The sequence below is a fragment of the Hydra viridissima genome, unplaced genomic scaffold (assembly GCF_058129835.1).
Source record: "Hydra viridissima isolate aposymbiotic clone 2 unplaced genomic scaffold, HvirCarnegie_v1 scaffold_1, whole genome shotgun sequence".
NCBI lineage: Eukaryota > Metazoa > Cnidaria > Hydrozoa > Anthoathecata > Hydridae > Hydra > Hydra viridissima.
The window spans coordinates 15,132,472-15,156,491 of NW_028324300.1; the positions used below are offsets into that span (position 1 = coordinate 15,132,472).

At 33.9% G+C, this 24,020-nt stretch overlaps 4 protein-coding genes and 1 pseudogene across 4 annotated transcripts; 3 read left to right on the forward strand and 2 right to left on the reverse strand.

Moving 5' to 3' along the window:
* The first annotated feature begins 1,356 nt into the window (after positions 1–1,356).
* On the forward strand, positions 1,357–2,159 carry LOC149893520 (zinc finger BED domain-containing protein 4-like). Its single transcript, XM_090068257.1, has 2 exons — positions 1,357–1,440; positions 1,512–2,159. Exons 1-2 carry the CDS (start codon positions 1,357–1,359, stop codon positions 2,157–2,159), a joined length of 732 nt encoding a protein of 243 aa, XP_089924383.1.
* Positions 2,160–7,200: 5,041 nt separating this feature from the next.
* Positions 7,201–9,225, reverse strand: LOC149893521 (uncharacterized). The gene is made up of 3 exons (XM_090068349.1): positions 9,161–9,225; positions 8,771–8,952; positions 7,201–8,559 (listed from the first exon to the last, which is right to left on the reverse strand). Exons 1-3 carry the CDS (start codon positions 9,223–9,225, stop codon positions 8,477–8,479), a joined length of 330 nt encoding a protein of 109 aa, XP_089924475.1. The 3' UTR covers positions 7,201–8,476.
* An 870-nt stretch (positions 9,226–10,095) lies between these two features.
* On the forward strand, positions 10,096–11,590 carry LOC149893522 (uncharacterized; annotated as a pseudogene).
* A 114-nt stretch (positions 11,591–11,704) lies between these two features.
* On the forward strand, positions 11,705–12,511 carry LOC149893523 (uncharacterized). Its single transcript, XM_090087514.1, has one exon. The coding sequence runs from the start codon at positions 11,753–11,755 to the stop codon at positions 12,440–12,442; it is 690 nt and encodes a 229-aa protein (XP_089943640.1). The 5' UTR covers positions 11,705–11,752; the 3' UTR covers positions 12,443–12,511.
* A 10,639-nt stretch (positions 12,512–23,150) lies between these two features.
* Positions 23,151–24,020, reverse strand: LOC149893524 (uncharacterized). Its single transcript, XM_090068541.1, has one exon. It carries the CDS (start codon positions 24,018–24,020, stop codon positions 23,151–23,153), a length of 870 nt encoding a protein of 289 aa, XP_089924667.1.

The following is a 24,020-nucleotide window of genomic DNA, read 5'->3' on the forward strand; positions in this document are numbered from 1 at the left end:
TTAAGCATTAGCAATTATATGTTCCATTAAACTGTCTTGCTGAAGGGTTATTATTACAACCCAATAAACCTCTTATTTTTCCAAAAAAAACTACTGTACCTATGAAAAGTAATGCCACCACCACAATCTTTGAAGTAGACCCATAAGCATAGCCACCGAGAGAGACTTTGGGCCCTGGGGAAGTTTTCTTAAGGGGCCCTCATTATGATCAATTATATACCCAGGACCAATAGAAATGTGCTCTGGTCATTGAAAATTAAAAACAAAAGTTAGTTAAATCTTTTAAAAGTCAAAACTATTTAAATCTTTAATAAAATTATTTTAAAAATTTGTTTGCACACACGGGGTCCCGGGAATCTTCCCCGTCCATCCCCGTCCTTTCCCACCTCCCTTCTCAGCGGCCATGCCCATAGGCAGAACAAGATGGCATGTCAATTTAAATCTGTTTATTAATATTTATCATTTTATTATTATTCAGTATAAATCATATGAAGCTAAATAAAAAGATATAACTTAAAGAATATATAAATATGTATGTATGTATGTATGTATGTATGTATGTATGTATGTATGTATGTATGTATGTATGTATGTATGTATGTATGTATGTATGTATGTATGTATGTATGTATGTATGTATGTATGTATGTATGTATGTATGTATGTATGTATGTATGTATGTATGTATGTATGTATGTATGTATGTATGTATGTATGTATGTATGTATGTATGTATGTATGTATGTATGTATGTATGTATGTATGTATGTATGTATGTATGTATGTATGTATGTATGTATGTATGTATGTATGTATGTATGTATGTATGTATGTATGTATGTATGTATGTATGTATGTATGTATGTATGTATGTATGTATGTATGTATGTATGTATGTATGTATGTATGTATGTATGTATGTATGTATGTATGTATGTATGTATGTATGTATGTATGTATGTATGTATGTATGTATGTATGTATGTATGTATGTATGAAATGGAACTACAATATCTGGTGCCAAGCAGAACTACGTTTTCAAAATCAGTTGTACCTGAGTTATATTGTTGTGTAAAACAGAAAACCGCTAATGAAATATATCGAGATTTTGAAGATGTTCCCTTATATTCATTCACGACTGACCTGTGGACTTCGATGGCGCAAGATCCATTTACTTCTTTATGTCTGTCATATGTAAGTCCTGAATTTGAGCTAAAGACATTTGCATTAGAAAACAAGCCATTTCCTGGAGAACCTACTGGCGAAAGCGTTCTTTAACCTTTAGACAAGACTATTGATAATTGGGAACTTCCTCGGACTGCTCCAATTTATGCGTTGCGTGATAATAGCAGTAATATGGAGAGCTTCATGAATCTCTCAAAATCATTTTATGATCATTCTTGTTTTGATTACACTTTACAATTAACCATCAATGATGCCGTGAGTGAAATTGATGGAATGCAGACTGTCCTTTCAAAAAGCAATCGTATTGTGTCACATTATCACTATAGTTCCAGGCTACACAGAATTTGCACAGAGAGCAGAAGCAATTAGGAAAGGCAGAACGAGAACTGATAATCAATGTTGCTACTAGGTGGAACTCGGATTACTTTATACTGAAGAGATTATGCGAAGAAAAAGATGCTAAATCTGCCGAGCTAGCAATAAGTGAAAAAATTGATAATTTGCCTAATGCAGAATGGAAGCTTGCTGAAGGCTATCACACAATTCTTGCTCCATTTGAACAAGCAAGTAAAAAATTATGTGGCAAGAACTACCCAACGACGTCTATGAAAATTCCGGCTTGGCATGGCTTAAATCAGCAATTGCAGCGATTTATCAATGATTCTTCACATAAAGGTTGTGGTGTACTTCTTGCTCGAAAATTAAAGTCAAAAATAGACCGACGATTTCCACAATTCATATCAGCTTTGCTTGATGCAGCGCGTACGTTTCTTGATCCACGCTGCAAATCCATCTTCTTCTCTAAACAACAGCAAGCTACTGTTGTAGGCAGTCTTCATCAGTACTCTAAGGAATTCCGATCTTGTGGCAGTACTGGTGTTGGTGGAAGTGGACATGTCGCCTTGAGCGACTATGACACGAACTTAATTCAAGTTACACTTCCAAAACTATTACGTTTTATGTTACGTGATTAACACTGATTAAGACTTGATGGTAATAGAAATGGCCTGCAGTTTAGATTTAACTTTCCGATTTACTGCATTGTGGTTTAATTTAGTTACTGATGAATAATAAAACAATAATGCATACGTTTTCATTTTTGTTTGCTATTTTAGTTTTAAAGCTATTTATATTATATAATACTTTGTAGGAACATCTTCTAGTGCTGGCGCTCCCGCTCCTGCTTTTGGAAGTGCTAGTTATGGTTCAGGTTCAGCACTTGGACATCAGCTGCAGCCTCCAAGCCAAGCAGTTTATGGGATGACTTCGACTGCATGCTTACAACAAGCAACTACGAATAGGATGCTGCCAGTTAATGATGCAGCTTCTGTGCAAGAGGAGGTTAGAATGTATATGATTGAACCTCCTATTGGAGGGAATGCCAATGTACTTGATTGGTGGAAAGTTAATCATTACCTTCTGCCGAAACTCTCAAGAATAGCGAGGACTTTATTGGCTATTCCAACAACCTCTGTAAATTCGGAGAGATTTAACTCGACGTCTGGTAACATTATTACCAGAAGGCCATGTAATCTGCTCTCTGAGTATGTGACTGAACTAAATTCTTCACGAAATTTTGTAGTATAGCAGATAGCAGTAGCGTACCGAAGCCAGACTGCCCTGCCAGCCACAGCCAGTACAGTACATTGTAGATTAAAATCTCGGACTCTCTGGAACCATTGCCTATGCATATACTACCACTTTACATAACTGTATTGCATTTTCATTCATTATAGCATTGTACTTGTATTTGTATTGTATTATCTGTTAAACTATAACTGTAAATATAATCCTAGTCCTAGTCTTTATTCAATGCACTGCATTGCAAATACTTGACTTGTTTTTTTTTTTACTTAATTTATTACACATTGTAATTGAATTGTATGGTACTAGTCTCATTTGATTTCATTCACTTTTATTTGACTCAAGAGTCTCGTCTGTGTTGCTTAGTATTTTGTTTACATTGTAAAACTGCAATATGATTGGTTATTGAATATAAAATGTATCGTTTCTGTTCTGTGTTCTGTCACACACTATAAATTATTGCTATTTAAATACCAAATTTCAATATCAGTGCGGCGCACTTTCGAATCGAATTGAATTGGAACGAAAGTGGCTTAGTTTCGTTTCGAATCGTTTCGAACTTAAAATCTTGGTTTCGCACATCACTAATTATTTATTCGTTTCTTATTAGTTTAAAAATATATTCCCTATTTAGATATTCAATAGCTGAAGATACTGAGAAGGATAAGAAAAAACCTTTTTCAAGAGATTTTTTTGAAAAATAACTTAGAAATAAAGTTAAGCATGGATAATACAAGCCAACCTTTTTTTACATGTTTTGTTTCATGGTGCCATATCTCGATTACATCTCGAACCTTATAAGATATTATATCTCGAACCTTATAAAATATGATATTCTCAGATAAAGTTTCGAATTAAATTTTCTTTCAAGTGAAAGGTAAGATCAACATGTTCATTATAAAGATATATAAAATTGCAATCACTTTTTATTATTTCAATAATTTGTTGTGTAATATTTGTTTTATTTAACAAAACTTTCGTTTTCATTAAAAAAACAGTTTCCATTTCTTGAAGTACGTTTTGTAAAAAAGAATCACTATTAAATAAATTACTTTTACTTGGTGTCAAACTTGAAAGAACTTGAATACATTTTTGACAAATTTGAATCTTCTTTATCAAATAATCAGCAATTGATTTCAAAACCTCTTTTACAGAGTGTGAGAAAACTAAATTACTTGAAACATTTGGTACACAAGTTTCAAATTTTTTTTAAAGAATGTAGGTGGCTGTCGAAAAAAACTAGTTTAGTTTTAGAGAATTGGTACTCAAATGCTATGTTGGTAATTGAATCAATTGTAACTGCAACAGAGAAGTCTGACTCTGGGAGACAATTACTGCTAGAATTAGATTGTTCTATTGAAAGGAGTACTAACACGTTTTGATATCTGATTTGATTTTGGATTGCTGTTGGTCTCACATCCCAACTTCCTTTACTTCGTGCTGGTGCTAAGACATTTTCTACACAGCCCTGATTAAACTGAGCTGCGCTAACATAAAAGAAATCCTCATAAAGCAATTCGTTTGTGAGATAATATTAGAAATAGTTACATCTAAACTGTAATAGCTGGATAAAGCTTTTTGACTGCGAAAACCACAAAAATGCAACCCCTTAATCCAAACTTTCAAATCTTTGAACTGTTGTGTAAACTTATTACATAGGGTTAAAGCAGAACTTGTTGGTTTATCTGCTTTTAGATTACAAGAGTTCAGTAAGTCAAACAAACAATCCGTAATTAAAAAAAAAAAAATGCTGTAGACAAAACATTTTCAGGCAATAGTTTGACAGAAGCATATACATTTAAAGCAGTAGCAACAACTTGACTACTAAATATTTGTACTATCCTAGCTAAATTGGTTGAGCACATGAAATTATTACTATAAAAATAAACACCAATACCAGAATTTGGTTCACTGACTTGCTATTATATTGAATTCTAATGACCTCGCCACTGTTTATGTCAAAATCAAGATGTTGCTTTAAAGACATTTCATCCATACAAGGCTACAGTTCCGTTCCAATTTTGTCATACTGTCCACTCTCATTTTTTTGTAGAGCCATAACTTTGTTAGAAAACCCAGGTTCTAGGCTCCCAACAGATTTTTCAAGAAACATTAAAATTGTGCTTCGAGCAGGTAATGAAAAAAACTCTTCTAAGCATTTTAAAAGCTTGTGGACTGCAATACATTATCCTCAAAGCTATAAGTTTATCTTTCACAGTCCAACGTTCTTTCCACGCTTGTTTACACAATTAATGGCTGAACAAAAGGATGACAAACTTAATAATATTATAAGTATATCTATAAAATTATTTTATTATTTTTTCCTAAAAAAAAACAAAAAGGTATAAAGAAACAACTGAAGGATTACAGATTAGTCACATTTCTTTTTAAACCCTGGAAATGTAAGAAATTGATTTTATAAAAACTCATGCACAAAACGATGATCCTGGTATGATTAGTTGAAAAATTTAAAAATATGAAAATTTTGAAAAATTTAAGATGATTTTATTTATTTATTGTAAAAAATAAAAAAGTTAAAACTGATGCCGAACAATTCTTCAGTGATTTAAATTAACTAAAAGTTCTTCATTTACTAAGTAACAGTTGTATTCATCATGCCTTAGCTCATTAATAGCTTAAAAATTTTCAATTTAAAAATGCCTCAGCTCTTTAACAGTTTAAAAAATTTAAATGATTTTAAATGTTTTTTCGCTTTTAGCTGTTAAACAGTCCATGCCTTAATATTATGCAAACTGAAAGTGATTCTCAAATGTCCACGCCATAATATTACGGTTTAAAGCATTTTTTAATTTAATTTTAAAAATTTTAAAGTTACACATTTTTAAATTTAATAGTTAAAAAAGATGGAGATTTTGAAAAAACACCGGACATTTAGAGACCACTTCCAAAAAAAACGCTGGACTTACAGCGACCGTAATTTTAAAAAATACTATGGGTCTGCGTATCGGAATCGGTATGAACCGATATTTTGAAACGAAAACGATATCAAACGATAATGATATCAAACAAAAACGATATCAAACGATATGAGTTTGTCTATGAAACGATAACTTATCGTTTGAAACGATAATATCGCTTTTTTTTATCGTTATTATCGTAATACATAAAAATAACGAGAGATACCTATAAATAATGATATATAAAATAACGGTGTTTTTAACAATATTTCAATTTTTTTTTTTAAAAATGCCAAACATTAGTTCAAATATATTATAAATCTTTAAGTCGTGTCAAGATGTCGTTTTGCCAATCTTTACCGTTTTTAAAAGTTAATCATTCCCAATTATATATATTAACTATGTCTACAAAAATCCCGTAAGAAAAAGTGAAGCAACACTATTCTCCAAATTGACCGCCAGGCTGAAAATCTCCCCATTCCTGACTTTTTTACATTTAATCAATTATATGCATTAGTAAACACAATATATGTTGTCAGAAAAATCAAAACTGAGTGCTAAATATGTATATTTTCAAAATTAAAACGCACAGCTGTTGGCATTTTTTCTTCCAAAGTTTTAATGAAGTCAGCCATTATGGTAATCAAAATAACCCACTTACGGCTGCTCTCCAGATAAAAAGTACCATTTTCCAACATGGCAGCAAACATTAAATTATCAACTTGTGCAGTTTGCCTGATAAATAAATACAATAAATAAATATCAGATCAAATCCTAACGCCCATATCACTCTCAGTATGTGAGAAAACTCAAAATAATATTAAGCCAAATTTTGATTCTGATCTTGAAATTTGTCCATCAGTAGTGTGTTGCAACTGCAGAAGAAACTTGTTTAGTCTGAACATAGGTGAAACTGCATATCTTTCCAGCTGGTTAGAGAGTATATAAATGGTACTTTAATATATATATATATATATATATATATATATATATATATATATATATATATATATATATATATATATATATATATATATATATAACATAAGAAAGTAAATCATATCTCATTCCAAACTATTATGGAGCTATCAAATGTATTAGAGCTCTATAAAAATAAAACCAAAAAATTATGTTCCACTTTATGCAGAAATCCTACAAGTGCTGTAAAATTGAGCATTAATGTTAAAATGCAGGAAACTCTGAATATCTTTAGATGGTGATCAAAACTTCTTAAAAGTTATTGTTAATGTTTTGAAAATATATGAAATATGAAATATATGAAGATTCTGGTGTGAAGCAATGCTATATTCTTGCCATTGTGGAGATGGTCTCAGAGGATAATAGCAAATCTCCAAAAATTATTGGCACCTCTTCAACTTGAAGAAGTGAACTTCAGTATGGCATTTGATCTAAAGTGTGCAAATAGTGTTTTCGGACTTTCAAGTCACTCAGGCAAATATGTCTGTCTGTATTGTGAAGGAGAATGTTCTCTTAAAGCAGGGACACTAAGAATGTTGGGCTCAATAGACTTATATTATGATCAATATGTATATGGTGGAAAAAAAAGATTGAAAATGCACGAATACAAAAATGTAATAAATCCTCATTTCATTTACTTAAAAGAACATCAAGAAACTTTTCTTGAATGCATATTTCCTCCACCTGAGCTTCACATTATGATGGGAGTTGTGGATAAACTTTGTACTTTGCTTTTATATGTTTAGCCAGCTTTTCAAAGCTGGTTGAAAACACATTACATTTTAATGAGGAGGGTACCATGGTGTAGGTTTAGATGGAAACAGGCTAATAGATTTATGTCCCTGTTAGATATTTTGGAGAGGGATGTTACCTTAACTACAACAACCAATATTTTACCAATAATTTTTTGTCTAAGTTTTCATTAGTGAAATCATCTGTGTTTGGTTTGGAAAAGGTTACAGATATTTCTGTTAAAATTGAAGATTTCAAAAGTTCATTTACTAGTCTTCAACTAGATACAAAAGATGTTTTTGGCTATGACTTGACAGTTTCATGGAAAATACATATTTTAGTGTGTCATATTCTCCTCTTTGTAGAACACAATAATATTAGCTTAGTTAACAGAACAATATTGTGAATCTGTTCATCACAAATGTAAAAAAACTTGGATGAACTATAAAAGAAACATAGCACACAAAAGTTATGGAGAAAAGCTAAAATCTGCTGTAGTAAATTTTAATTTAAACAAACATTAACGCTAATATCATTTGTGATACAAATGTATTTATTTTATGATTTTTTTGTAAATGAAATAAATATAAATGGGTTATTTTGACTACCATAATGGCTGACTTTATTAAAACTTTGGAAGAAAAAAAAGCTAAAAATTATGTGTTTTAATTTTGAAAATATACATATTTAGTACTTAATTCAGATTTTTCTGATAACATATATTGTGTTTACTAATGCATATGATTGGGGAGAGTTTCAACTTGGTAGTCAATTTGGAGAACAGTGTGGTAATGATATGCTTTTTTTATGTTGAAAAATCATACGATATTATCGCTATATAACAATATTTTATTGTTATATTATCTTTGCATTTCCAAAGACCTTTAGCAAATCTTTATAGTTATCGGTATTTTTAAAACCCAGTTACTGTATCATTTCAAAATAATAACGATACACAGACCCTTAAAAAATACAGGACTGTAAAAGGGTTAACAAAATGTTTTTCATATAAAATATGAATGAATATGCTTTAAATTTAAGAGCTTAAAAATTGATCTAAGTATTCAAAGAAAGATCTTTTACCAAAATAAATTAATTACTTTATCTGTTCTGCAGTCAAAATTTTCTTGCAGTCTATCCTCCGAAGTTATACAATCATACACTACAAAATTACATCATTAAATAATTTAACCAAAAAAAGTTATTGCTTTAACTTTTCTTTACTATTAATGAAAAAATAGTGTGATTTACCTTTTATATTAGCACAAGGTAATTCATTTTAATTCATCAAATTCAGGAAAATCTAATTCAGGAAAAGGAGGTAGACTGTAACTGGGTTATCAACATAAAATAATAGGGAAAAGTTAAATAACCTTTGGGAGAAGTTTTAGGATTAAGTAATAATTTCGCTTTTGGATTCTCATCAGAGCAGTATGTAATATGCTGAGTTTCTTTTTTATCATTTTCATCCGGAACTTCATGCAATAAACTAACATCATTGTTAACTAAAGGCAACGAATCTGCTTCTTGAGATGGGAGGTTGCTTCCATATCTTCTAATAAAATTAAATAGTTATATAACAGTATAAATATGTAACTAGTATAAAGATTTTTAAGAATATAATTTTAAAACTGATGTTCAACATAGCTAGGTGAAAACAGACTTAAAGCAAGAGCTTGTAAAGAAACAAAGATACAGGGGATTTACCTGATAATTTAAGATTAGTCAAAACCCGAAAAAAAAAAGGGTACTTAAAAACATACTGTTCACCATTAGAGATTTCTAGTGTTTTTTGTTTGGACGAAACTAAAGTTCTTTCATCTAACATTTTTTCTGAATCGATTTTTTTATACACTCGATTTTACATTGCATTCACGGTCGTTTACATAAAGCGAAACAGCGCTAGTTATTATGCGCATGCTCCAAAAATAGAAATCGAAAGCGATGTAAACATGAAAAAAATTTATGATTTATCAATAGCTGCAATCCTAACATTTTCTCAAATAATTTTACAAATAGGAATCTTCTAAAAAAAAATGTAAGTAGGGATAGTTCCTATTATAAGCAAAGTTTACATCAGCCTTAAAAAAACCTTGAAATTTGATTGCGCACGAATATAAAAAACTGAAAAAGCAGCTTGTCGGTAAAGGTAAAATTGAGAATTTTAAAGTCAGGATAAAATAAAATCTGATCGTAGAATTTCTAGACTTTTTTTTTAAAACTGAAATTCAGTCTATATACAAAACAAAAAAGCAAGTTTTACTGAGCATTCAATTTTTTTACTTTACGTTGATGGCTTACAAGTGATGACAATATTGCACCGTTTTTGGCTGGTTCTAAACTATGTATAAGTGCTACAACTCAACTCAACCTGCTAGCGTTGTTTATAAATTTGCATTCTCTAATATTATTTTTTTGTCTTTAGATGGAACTAAACAACACAAATTTGAAATTCATGTGCAGAGTTTGTGGCAAATGGCTCGGAAAAAAGCTATGAGTATTAGCCTGAAAATCAAAATAGAAGAAGTTTTTTTTGTCAAACTGACAAATATAGAGAGTGTTCATCCCAAAAGAATATGTCATAAATGTAATAAAATGTTACTGCACAGTTAATAATGTTAGCAAAAGGAAAAAAACAACATCTGTGACTTTATTTTCTGGCTGGCAGCTACACAACAGCAACTGTGTAGTGTGTCAGATGGCTGAGAAACTACGAAAGGGAGCAATAGGCACACAATCAATTTTGAAAACAAAGAAAGATTTTTTAGCAAGACCTGGAAAAAATAAACGTTGGACAGTTCCCATGCCTACATCAATAAAAGAAAGCTTAACACTTAACACTATATACAGCCTGAGTGAAAATATAGATATATCAGAGCTTAAAAATGAACTAAACACTTACTTAGAGCTATGTCTATGCTGTATGTGTAATAAAATACCAAAATTACCTGTTACACTAAAACGATGTGAACATTTGTTTTGCTTTTTATGTCTAGTTGAAGAAATGAAACAAAAGCATTTAAATAAAACATTTTGCCCACAATGCAAAGAAAATATTTATTATGACGACTTGATTTCAAGTAAAAAAATTAATTCCCTGCTTAAAAAATGTTGACACTTGTATGTTCTGCATGCAAAATGAAATTCAATGCATTAAAAGAATATCAATCATATAAGTTTCATAAAACTATCTGTATTGCAAAATCATCCTTATTATCATCATCATTGTCATCATTACCGTCGACATCATCTTCATCTTCTACATCATCATCATCATCATCATCATCATCATCATCATCATCATCATCATCATCATCATCATCATCATCATCATCATCATCATCATCATCATCATCATCATCATCATCATCATCATCATCATCATCATCATCATCATCTCCATCCAGGAAAAGAATATATAAATACCAGGGGCAAGGTTATTCAACCAAAAAGTATTAAAAATAAAAAAAATTGTGGAAATTGTTGCAAGTTTAAGTGTTCCGTGAAAATTTCAGAAGACGAGAGAAAAAAATTATTTAATGGATTGTGGGGAATGTCTCAGATTGAAAAGCAACACTTTTTTAGTAAAACTACTGAGCGATTAGATAAAAAAATGACTCAGATTAATTAAGTAAGCAAATCAAGAAGAAAATATACTTATTTTTACAATTTCTTTGTTGATAATGTCAAACATCGTGTATGTAAGGTGTTTTATTTGTCTACATTAGACATCAGCAGCAGGCAAATATCATACTATCATGAAAATAAGCTTGAAACTGGTATTCCTGCCCCTACAAAATGGAGGAAACATTGTAAAAAAAAAGTTCTTGAAATGACTAAACAGAGTATAGAAAACCATATTAACTTGTTTCCACGAGTTGAGTCACATTATTGTCGAAGCATTTCCTGCAAACAATACTTTGATGGTTCATTAAATTTGAAGAAACTTTATGATTTGTATTTAACATATTGCACTCAATATAAAATTTTACCAGCAAAGGAATGTATGCACTGCAATATTTTTAACACCAAATTTAATATTGAATTTCAAAAGCCAAAAAAAGATCTATGTGATACATGCTACCAATTTTGCATTATTGAAAATGCAAGTGAAGAACAAATCCAAAAGTATAACAAGCATATTGTATCAAAAAATGAAACAAAGATCGAGAGAGATAAAGATAGAAAGTTGAAGTCCCTACCACAACCATAGTTTGTATTGATCTACAAAATGTCTTGAGCTTGCCAAAAAGTAACGTGGGAAACTTCTTTTATAAAAGAAAGCTCAGTTGTTATAATTTAACAGGTTACTCTTCCTGAACAAAAAAGCATATTGTGTATTATGGCATGAAGGTATGTCTGGTCGTTCCAGTAACGATATTGCCAGTGCTGTGATATGTATGCTAAATCAAGTTTACAAGGATCTTCCTAATATTGACAAGTTTTTACTTTGGTTTGATTCTTGTGTTCCACAAAATAGAAACGGTCATACGTCAGCTGCATTGCGTGAGTTTCTTATTGATCATCCAAATATTAAAATCATTGAACAAAAGTGTTATGAGCCAGGGCATAGCTCCATTCAAGAATGTGATAATATACATAGTCAGATTGAGAAATCATTACATTCGGCAGAAATATTCAGCCCTCCCGAGTTGATAAAACCAATATTGAATGTTAACCAACGTAAACCATTTTTTGTATACCAAATGCAAAAAAAGGACATTAAAAATTTCTCAAAAAGTGCCTGTCTTATGAACTACCATAAGGTTCCATACTTTAATGTCAAAACACTTGTATATAGGTCTAATGCTCCTGGTCATGTGTATTTCAAGAATCGTTTTACAGATATTTATAAGGAGGTACGGCTGTCTAAGCCAAAAAACACTAGAGGATCAGGAAGTAATCTTGAAGAACCATCAATTCCATTGGCATCTTGTTTTCGACATAATATTAAAATTTCTAGTGAGAAAGTAAAAGACATTGTTTCTATGTACCCATACATGCCAGCTGTAGATGTTTGTTTCTATAAAACATTATTTCAGTAGTTTTTTTTCAACTCTTCATCCGGAAACAAGTTTCATTTTAATTGTTTTATTTATATACTTTAGTTATGTTATGCATTATTCAGTTTTAATTTGTATAAGGTTCATTCAAGCTGTTATTAACATGTTATTCGTATTAAAAACTTTGTTTGTTTATTTTCAATAAATCTTTTTAGATAGAAATTATTTTCTTTAAATAACATAGCTCTTGTTAAAAGCTGCCCATCCTTCCAGAAGCAATATCAGTTTAATTCTGTCAAAGTAGCAATAAGAAAGCTAATTATATCATCCCATCCATTAAGTTTTCCAACGAAGTGTTTTAGGATTCTATGGGTGGAATGCAAGAACCGAACTTGAGTCAAGTTCGACTTGAAATCTCAAGTTCGACTTTGTCAAGTCAGACTTAAAAAATTGACTTGAGCGAATGCGTAAACGAGACTTGAAAATTTCAAGTTCGTGCTTGAGAAAGTCGACCTTGAAAAATAGTCGAGGCGTTGAATATAGGGCGTTTATCGGAAAATGCACTTCGCAACCAATAGCGGTAATGGATTTTTTTTACGGGAAAAACCTTTTACTGAAACAAATTCCGTGTAATGATATTTGTGTAATATACGATTAAATAAAAAGTTAATAACAGTAAAAAAAAAAAAGTTCTTGCTATGTATTTTTCATCAGAAAAATAAATTCATCTTGGCACTTTCAGTTCCAAATCCTTAGTTGTTGGTAAACAACGGTTGGTCATATGTACCACTTAAGTGATCAAGACAATTTCTCTTGATTTCTCCATTTTAACAGATTCCATTTGAATTAAAATACATGGAAATGTTCAAGAAAATACAGAATCCTACTTTGACACCTTTTGGGGATGATACTATACTACAATGTATTTTATTTATCTTTTTTCTAATATTTTAATGAAAATAATGGCTTTTTTTACAAATACTGAGAAAATTACTTTAAACAAAATTAGTTTTCTCAATACTAATACTACATAATACTATGTGTGTATATATATATATATATATATATATATATATATATATATATATATATATATATATATATATATATATATATACCTACACATATATATACCATTTACATATGTAAGTATACCATTTACATATGTAAGTCAATAGAGATCACATATGGAGACAGGTCTTCTGAAATTATTGGGCCACTTATAGAAACAGAAAAGAAAACTTTTACGAAACCAGTGATAGCATCTTGCTCATTAACACATGAAAAAGAACAAAGTTTAACGTTAAACAAAAATCTTTTAATAAAGAAAAAAATACAAAAAAGCAATATAATGAAATTCATGATCTTGATAAAGAACTAATGCAAAAACAAATAGAAATAGATGATATAAAAAAAAACTCTCTCCAGAAAAAGCAACAATACAAACAAAACTTTGTGAAAATTTTCACAGCTAAAATTTTCACAAAGTTTTAAAAAAGCAACACAACAGAATTATTCTATGTGAGGATTATTATTTTCTAACAATATCAGATCCAAATTGTTTTTGGAATGTTTTAATTTATCACTTTATTTTTTAGTGAAATTGTTTTTTTTCATATATAATACTATTTTGAAATATAAAATGTAATTCTTTTGAAATAATATGTAGTATAAATATTTGAAAATAATGTTTTTGTTATTAGACCCTTTATCCATTATCAGACACAAATTTTTTTTAAAAAAAATAAGTCTGAAATTTGACTTTTGCTTTGTTTCTGCAAAAATATCTTTAGTGAACGCTTTAGTACCACATTCTTCATTGCTATTTTGTATTTCATTGCCTCCACAATAATCATTTTGTAGAAGGGCAATACTACTATAAAATGCGGGTTCTGGCTCATTTTCATTTTTGATCTCCGTTCTGAATATTTTTGTATAATCGCGGTGTTGAAAATGTTTGACGAGGGTGAGGGGTGGTGAAGACGGCGAGGGTGAGGGGTGGCAAAGACGGCGAGGGTGACGATGAGAAAACATTTTTTTCATAACGTGATAAACACGCGTAATGAAAAAATTTAATTTTTGCAAAGGTGATTAAATCTTGCGAATTAGGCGTAATAATAGGCTTGTCCGAGAAGAAGGTTAAAGCTTCCGGATTGACCGACTTGCGCGTCGCCGGAGTTGAGAGTGACGACGAGCCTTCTTCCGGCTGCGACGCTGGGCATGGAATCTGCTTCTCCAAAATTTCTGTAAAAGGAAAGGGTTGTGGTGGATCCGATGGTGGAGTTGGATTGTAACAGCAGTGTTGTTGAACGAGGATACGTTTAATCCGTTCCAAGAAGACAAATAAAAATCTTTCAATCCAGACGAGGAAAAGATGCATTTGCTGTTACCGTCATATCCAGAAAAAGTAGTGTAATTGTTTGTATTATAAGGTGTCCAAGGACTGAGAACGGTTCCGTTTCCAGGAGGTAAATTGCTGTCGTACATTCTGGCTCTCGATTCCCACCAGCTTCCAGAAGCGCCGATGATGTGCATCCTGATGTATTTTAGAAAAACTCCATTTCCTTTTCCATTTGTGTCAAGCAAAACATATTCGTTTCCGTAAGTGGTGTTTAAATATCTGAAGGTCTTGCAGTAAAGTTTGAAAAGAGGGATGGAGGCAGGAATGGAAGCAAGAGTGGAAATGAACGGTTGAATCCAGTAAGTGATTGTAGATGTATTTTTGTTGACCAATTGGATGCTGATGTTTGTCCTGAACGGCATGTCAAGAGTAAAATATCCTCCCAACGAAGTGTTGCTTAAAACGTTGCATCCTTGCAAAGAATTGGCGTAAAAAGGTCCGCCGATGGGAGAAAAAAGCAAGTCGCAAGCAAGTCCAGTGTTGTCCACTCCTATTCCTTCCGTGGTTTCTGAATAATTTCCAACGTTAATCTCGCCATCTGTAAATATTCGAATGAAAACATTTCCAGGAAAGTTTCCACTGAGAGCCAGCCATAACCTTCTCAGAACTCCAGGTCCGTCCGAGTAAGTAAAAACTGTTGTCGTGGCGGCTGATGCTACCGTTTGCGATTTTAATCCAAAGGACGAAAAGCTTGAATTTGAAACAAGCCCTAAAAAGTTGGATTTTTGTAACAAAACGTCTGCGTAACTTTTTGTCGCGGCGTCTTGCGCGTTTGAAGGGTCGAGCACATTGATCAGTTTATGCGAATTCAAATTTAAGTCAGTCGTTCCTACAGTAGTTCCTCCTGTCGAATGCGTGTCAACGTAATTTTTTGTGGCGGCGTCGTGCGAGTTGGTTGGTTCTGCCAGGTTGATGATTTTTTGAGAGTTAAAATCAATGTCTGAAGTGATGGTGCTGGATCCATCCGTTTTGATATAAACGTTGCTTGTTGAGTCTGCTGTAAGATTTTCTAAATAAGCGCTGAACTCGTTTCTGTTGAATTTGTCAATCATTTTTTAAAAGGGTGAAAATTTTTTTTAATTCGCAAGTGATCACCAAAGGGTGTTGACAACGTCTTGAAAGCTGTTTCCCTCTTCACATTTTTTCAAGACGTAAAGACACAAGTGACCGCAATAAGACGTGTTTCCAAATTGAACCCTTTCGCTGTTGTAAAAGACTGGGCTTTTCAAATAATCGACGAGCTCGACGAGAGGGGGTTGAGCATAAGAGTCAAAGCTGAACTTTGCGTCCTTTTTTCCCGCATTTTTTTGTCACTTACCTTTTTGTCACTTACCTTTTTGTCTATTCCTCTGGTTATTCCTCTGGTTATTCCTCTGGTTATTCCTCTGGCTCTTCCTCTGGCTCTGTGTCTGGATCGAAAAACTTATCATAATCGATCAAGTTGAAACAAGGTTTATCGACCGAATAAGCAATGCAATCGGGTCTTTTTTTGTAATGACCATAAGCCAACGTGTGTATCCCATCATCCAAAATGATTCTTTTATCATCGTCGGAGCTGAGAGAGGTTTTGTTGATTTCCTCCGTGTAAACGTCATGCAAATGGGATCGGATGACATTCATTTTGTTTAACTTTTCTTTTTTGGTTTCGAGACATTTTTTGTAATCGTCGTGTGTGATGTATTTTTCGACAACATATGTTTTCACCCCCTTGCATTTTTTGCATTTTTTTTCTTGTTTTTTTTTGGTGTATTTTGTAAGAGTAAAGTTTTGACCTGAGACCGACAAACTCTTCAATCTGTTTTCCTCCAGTTTCGTCTTTGAACATCCCAATGACCTTTTTGTTTAAACCCACTTTGAGCCCGACGCTTTGAATGGCTGGATGGTTTTTGCTAAAATCGCTCGTGTCGAATTTTTTTTCCACATCGTCGGCAATGTCTTTGTAAAAATCGTCCGTTTTTATTTCATAAACCAGAGAGTCCGTGTCTGTCATTAGAAGCTTTGCGTCACCAGGATATTTTTTTTTGATGTAATCGTAGTGGAACTCGAACATTAAGGTTTTGCTCAAATCCAAAATGGACATCCCCAAATAAATTGGTTTGTTGTAAAAAATTTTTGTCCTTTTCATGTGAACGGCAATCAAGTTTTCATCGAAAATTGTGTGCCTGTCGTAATTTGGTTTAGCCGATAATTTTATTGCCTTTTCCTTTTCTGTCACCAGTCTCACGTCCACTCTTTTTTCAATGTTCTCCATTGTTTTTCCAAACACCGAATTGTTCATCAGCTTGAAAAATTCCTTCTCAAATTCGCTGGTGGCTTTTGTTCTCAATTCGGTGTTGAGGTCGATGTACGGTTTCATCCAATCACGTTGCTAAATTTTATACCTCGGTGTACCTTTGAAATTTTAATTCCCAATCGTTCGTACAATTTCAGGTTTTCGCAGTGAAGGACATAATTTTTTTTGTCGTTTAAATTTGGAACGAGCTTATCCACTTTTCCAATTTTCATTCTCTCGGGGGCCAACGGATAATCGTTGTGTTCATCGTTAAGGCTTTCAGGATAATCCAAATCAACCTCCAAAATGCAAGGAACCGATCTCCAATCGGACAGTTCGTCTTCTGTCATCCATTCGAAACCGTGAGTGGGAAGAGGTTTGCACATAGCCCATCCGTACAGGTTGTTGGCGTCCAAGTATTGAATGAATTTTGATGGTTGGCTTGGATCGTGTATTTGTTGTTTGATTTTCCATGCCGGTTGGAGATCATCCTGATCCCTCCACGAGCTCCTTTTTGGATCATTCGAAGCATGTCGGGGTCGCTCAACAATTCCAATTTTATTTTTGTCAGTTTCAAACAAGCGTCCCATGCCAACCCAGGAGACGTGTAATACCAGGCTGGGTCGAGCTTGTAATGTTTTATGCAAACGTCCCTGAAATTTTCAAAGACATCGGCCAGAATCAAAACGTCAGACACGTTGTACAAATCGTGGTAATCTCTGAACGTTTTGCATTGAAACACGTTTTGCGTATGCGCGCAATCTTCGTCGCTTATTTCCTTGTGGTTGAGTTTTGAGAAAAACACTTCTTTTGGAGACAATTGCGTTTCGTGAAACCTATCGAATCCATCCACCCAATCGTAAGGGTACACACCTTTTTTTCGAAGCAAATCAAATTTTTCTCCTTCAAAATATTTTGCGAGGTTTTTGAACTCTTCTGGCTGTAAACTTTTTGACAAAGCATCCAAACCGATGGAAAGGAATTTAAAACTGTCGATGAACCTCAATTCAAATTTTTTTTCTTTTGTTTTTCCGTCTTTCCCAATGTACTCTCCCACCGTGATTTTTTTTGAGAAGCTGATGTATTTTTCCTCGTTGCATGGGATGCAGGTTATTTCTCCTCCCAATTTTTTGATAAACAAATGACTGTCGTAACCCGACAAATTGTGAAAAACGACAGGAACAAATTTTGGGACTTTGTATTTTAAATTGCATTCGTTATGGGCCGCTCCTCGATATTTTCCAGTAAAATGGCAGTGATCGCGCACCTTTTCTGTATCGAGAATATTTTCTTCGCAAATGTGGCAAACTGTTGCGGATTTGAAATTATTTTCATCGTCCTTTGTGAAAAACATATTTTTTCTCTCGATTTTTCCAAAGACTTTTTTTATTGCTTTTTCCAAGCTGTCGACAAAATATTCACCAATGTCGTCGTCCTCGCTTTCCGACGCGGAAATTGTGGGTCCTCTGTTGTAAATGGTTTCGTCAAAACATTTGATGTAAAAGGCAAAGGAGCTCGGAACGTGACTTTGAAACTTTTTGGTGTACGACTGGTCTGGATTTTGTTCGCACGAGTCCATCGGTTTGACAAAGCTTTCAAAATCCGCGTAAACGATGAATGGAACCCTCATCGACCTTTCTATGTGCCCAAATTTCATGAACGAATTTTTTGGAGGAAGATCCATTCGTGTCGCGCTGTGCTCTCTGCAATAGGTAGAATGTTTTGAAAGGTCCTCCTCGCTTTTCATCCCCTGCAAGCAATTTCTGCAAAAATATTTTTTTACGTTTCTTTTGGATGCTTGTGATGAAATGAGTCGATTCAGATTTTTTATCAGACAATAATGGTTTGTTTTTTCGTCTGAAACAAGCAGCAAATCTATTTCATGTTTTCTGTTCAAGCATTTCGATATTTGCAAAGGGTGTATGGATTTTTTTTCGTAACCAAAAACGTTGACGCTTATTTCTGGATTATTTTTTTCAAATTTTTTGATTTGATCGAGTTTGGTCGGAAGATCAATCCCTTCCCAATTTATTTTTTTTGAGTTTTCGATCAAGTCTTTGTCAATCCTTTCTCCATGTTTTTTTCTTTCATGTTCAATGCCCTTGTAACGCACCACTTGAAACATTCGTTGTCTTCGTTCTCCATGTTGATGATTGCTTTTTTTCTTGCCAAAAAGTCGTCGAGAGGGATATACGACCGGCCACCGATGGGTCTGTAGTCAATTAAATTGATGTCCATTTTCAAGATGGCGGACACTGTGCAATTCGAGCCCATTTTGTTGTATTTTTTCATGTTTTCCAGGATCTCATCTTTTGCTTTTTCGTAAAATTCTCCCAAATCCATCGACTCCAAAATAATCCCAGCCTTTGACAAAAAAGGAACAGTTCGATGCACCTCCTCTCCAGTTGTAAGGCTGACGCTCTCCATATCGATTGTCAAAACAAGGCTCGCTTTTTTGTTTTTATTCTCTTGAAGAATTTTTATCGCTCCATCTTTCGCCAAATCTAAAAAGGCAGAAGCGTCCTTTTGGGTTCCTTTGACTTGATGCGAAAATTGTTTTGCAACATACTTCAGAGCGTGATTGGTCAAATGAAAATGAATGAGGGGTTTGTAAACTGCTTCGCGCACAATTGATTTGCGGACTGTTGATTTAAGAGAGTCTACTTTTTTTTTCACTTCATTCCCCACATTGCTTATTGTTCTCTTTACCGACTCTGGAACATACGGATCAACAAACTCAAGCAAGCTGTTGAAACTGTTGACGACCACATTTGTCACAGACGTCGTAAACCATGAAAAAACTCCAGGAGTCATCACAGGAGACGAATCTGGAACAGGATCGTCAAAGATATAACGTGACGGCTCTGGAACAGTTGCAACGGCAAAACGCGGAGCAGGATCCGGTCTCGAAACTGGGCTTTGAGCAATCGAACGAGAAGCAGGAACAATTGACCTCGCATCTGTCGTCCGTCTACGAGATACAGGATGAGGACCAATGACAGGTCTTGTTGTTTTTATTGCCTCAACGAGCTGTTCCCTGGTCATTTTTGAAAAACCTTTTATCGCTTGGTCTTTTGCCTGACTTTTCAATGTTGCCATTGAAACTTTTTTTTCTTTGACAGTTTTGCTTTCCATTTTTTTATTGCCAAGAAAATTATTTAACTCAAAATCAATTTTTTTGGTTTTTCCGATTTTTCGCATTTTGTTTTCCATTTTTATTATGCCAAGAAAATTTTTTTTCAAAATCAATTTTTTTTCAAAATCAATTTTTTTTCAAAATCAATTTTTTTCCGAGAATTTTTTTCGATTCTTTTTTTCCGAGAATTGAAAATTTTTTTTTCGGACTTGGAGATTTTTTCAATTAAAAACACATTAAGCAGCAGGAGCACACACTCTACGTCTATCTTTACGGAGACCTTTTTTCAACGCTTTAATCTTTAATTCCTGTCGTTGCTCTTCTTCTTCTTCTTCTTCTTCCAACCTTTCTATCATTATTCTCATTTCTCCAGTTAATGTTCCAATTTCTCCAGTTAATGTTCCAATTTCTGTCTCCACCCGTCTTTCTATCAGTCTTCTCATTTCTTCAGTTAATGTTCCAATTTCTGCCTCCACCCGTCTTTCTATCAGTCTTATCACTTCTTCAATCCTTCTTTCATTCGTTTCACCCATCTTTTTTATTGCCAAGAAAATTATTTAACTCAAAATCAATTTTTTTTCGGACTTGGAGTTTTTTTTCTGTTTTCGAGTTTTTCTGAACCTAAAATGTCAATCCTTACTCCATTTTCCACTTTTCCATCTCGACGCTCCAAATATCTCCAGCCATGCCCCGTCTTTTTCATCGCTTTGTAAAGGGATCTGTATTCAACAACCTCCCCTGTTTCAACGTTGGTTGTTTTCACAGACACAGGTTTTTTTCGAATCGAACCAAGCCTCTCGTATTTTGGGTCAATCGGTTTTTTCGCATTTTCCGTTTGCGTTTTTATTTCTTTTTTTGGTCGACCCACCGACTTGCATTCTTTTGCACCTTCCAAAAGCGAATCTTTGCTTACGAGATTGTTCTCAACCGCAATCATCATCAAGGTCAACAAATTGCTTGATGTTTTTGTGACACCATTTTCTCTCAGCAAATTTTTCAGATAATTTTTTGTTAGTCTCATGTTTTATTTTTTAAAAAGAAAAAAATTTTTTAAATCAATTTTTGTCAAGAATCTCATGACGCTTAATAAACAGCGTTCATGTTGGTTCCGTCTGAAACAAATTGGATCAATTTGTCGGAAATGATCACTGCGAAAATAACGGTGCTTTCTGGCACTGCTGTTCGGAATTTTAGGTTGACAACCAATTCGGCCGTTTCGGAAACAACTCTTTCCTTTTGCTTGCTGATGTCGACAAAAAACAACGGAAACAAATTTTTATATTCAAGCAGAGACAAACCTGATTGACAAACAAGCTCGTTTGTGCCATAATATTTTTCGTCAAAAGTGAACGCGTCGGAATGGGCCATAACCACTTTCTTTTCTCCAAAATTCAAGTCGTAATTGTAGTTTGGATATTTAATCCCATTGACGGTCACAAAAAAATTGTTGATATCGCAATGATCGAATACGGCAGGATTTGCGGTTTGACTGGAACCTCTGTTTGTCTGAAGACCGAACACGATATATCTCGGAACGCTTTTGTCAGTAATTCTTCCAAGGGTCCAAGTAAATTCTGTTAGACCAGCGGGAATGGCTTGCCTTTCGACTTTGTTTGCTTTGTAAGCCACTGGAACGGAGATTTTCTTTGCTATTAGATTCAAAAATTCGGATTTTTTCAAAACATCCAGCTCAATTCGAGGCATGAAGAGTCGGAATTTTTTGATGTCGATCATTCCTGCGGTAACAGTTCCGGCTCTGTAAATGGCGTCATCGTATTCTTTTTTTGTAAAGGTGATCGTGTGTCTGAATCCGTAAACAGCTTTGTCATATGTTTCGCAAAAACCAAAAATGTGTTTTAAAGGTACCCTAAAAGAAAATACACCAATGGATCTGGTGTCTGCAAACAAGTGGTCTCGCCTGACGATGAACCCCGCGTTTCCAGTTGCGTTTGAGGTGTCTTTATACCACATTTGCTTCAAACCATCAGCCAGCTGAAAACCGAAAGGATATTTTAGCAATCCAAGCATGGTTGTTCCCTGTCCTGGATACATGACTTTTTCCACTTGCTGTCCTGATAAGTCGTAAGTGACGTCACTGAACAAATACATGATGGCGTTGTTCACCAAGGCAATTTGGTCTGCTGCCGCATAAGCAGTTCTGTCCGCTTTTTTCAGAACTCCTTCGACGAGGATGTAAGCCTCAGACGGAAGTGTCTGCACAGACTGGCAATCGATCTCAAAAACGATTGATCCTGAAGAATTTAAATCGATTTTCGTTGGAAGGTACTCGAAAAAATCAACTTTTTCACTGCCGGTGTCGTAGACAGGCTTTTCGTCAATTATTAATCTGTCGGTGTTTATCATTTTTTTAAAATGAGAAAAAAAATTTTTATGTCATTTTTGATTCGTCAAAAAAATCAAGCAATCAAAAGCCCGCTCCCCATTTTGACCAGATCTTGGATTCTGGAAGCGTTCTTTTTTGTCATTTTCTTTTTTGCTTGGATGGACGAGCCAAACATTTTTTTATGCAGTTCTTCCATCGGATTAATATACGCGTATGGATCCACCTTTGCTGCTTCGTTTACAATCGTGTTAACCAATTGGTTTGGATTCACCGTCCCCGTCTTGGCGTAAACTTTTTCAATCGCTTTTTTCCCTTTGTCGATGGCAACGTCTCTGGCAGTTGATATGGCAGAAGAGGCCAATTCTTTTCCGGCAGATCTGGCGGCGGTGATCGCTTCTCTTCCAATTTCGCTTGCTGCTGCTTTCCTCAATAAATGAAGAGATGACTTTGATGCGTTTGAAGCTATCATTCTCCTCAAAAAATTTTTAAACGTGGCAATGATCCCTCCTCCTCCGACAACGTTCTTTTTTAAATATCTTCTGTTGTTCACAATGAGCATTTTTTTAAAATGAGAAAATATTTTTTTTAATTCGTGTTTCACGACTCGATGTATTTTTGAATCGATCGGTATTCCTCTTTGTTTATTTCACTCTGCTTTAAAAGCTCGTCACAAATGGCAACAGCTTCGTTTCTCGATGCGATATTTCCAGCATGACCAGCGGCGATGCTCAAGCTTAGTCTTTGAACAAGCGCATTTCGATCGCTCGGAAGAATGATCACTCCACGGCCTTTTATTCCCCTCGTTTTTTTGTAATTTTTTTCCCAAAATTTTGAAACAATATTCTCCCACTTTTTACTTCTCGAAGCTTTTGGTATGGTTGGCTTCCCTTCTCTCTCCATTGCATGCGTTTCGACCAGTATTTTTTCATAATTTTTCAAGTCCTCTTCTGTTACCTTTTTTTCATCAGGCTCGGATCTTGAAATCAGCTCCCAAAGTCCTTCTGTCCCGTTGTATCTTTCTCCACCAACAATGATATCGTTTTCATCGATGAAAATTTCTTCTTCTCCAATAAACATTTTTCCGCGTTTTCCTTTTTTTGTGTGAATCCCAAACACTCTGTCACATATACCTCTTTCCGACGCATAATTCGACAAATAATAAGACGCGAGGACTCCTAAATTCATTCTTTCAGGAGCCTTTAAACTTTCAAAAGACGTCTCGCTTTCTGGGTAAGTCAAAGCCAGTGGAGTGTTTCCATCCTCTTTGTATGCGATGCTCTTTATCTCGTTTTTCACTTTTTCGTTGCTCTCGATCAACGGTTGAAAAAACTTTGACAGATCAGTCTGATAATTTGCATTTGAAACGTTCCGGTTAAGGCTCTCATTGTAAAGCTTCTCCCTGTTGGCCATGTAATTTTTCACAATCTCATCTCTCTTTTTTGGGTCATGTATTTTAAAGAACTCCAT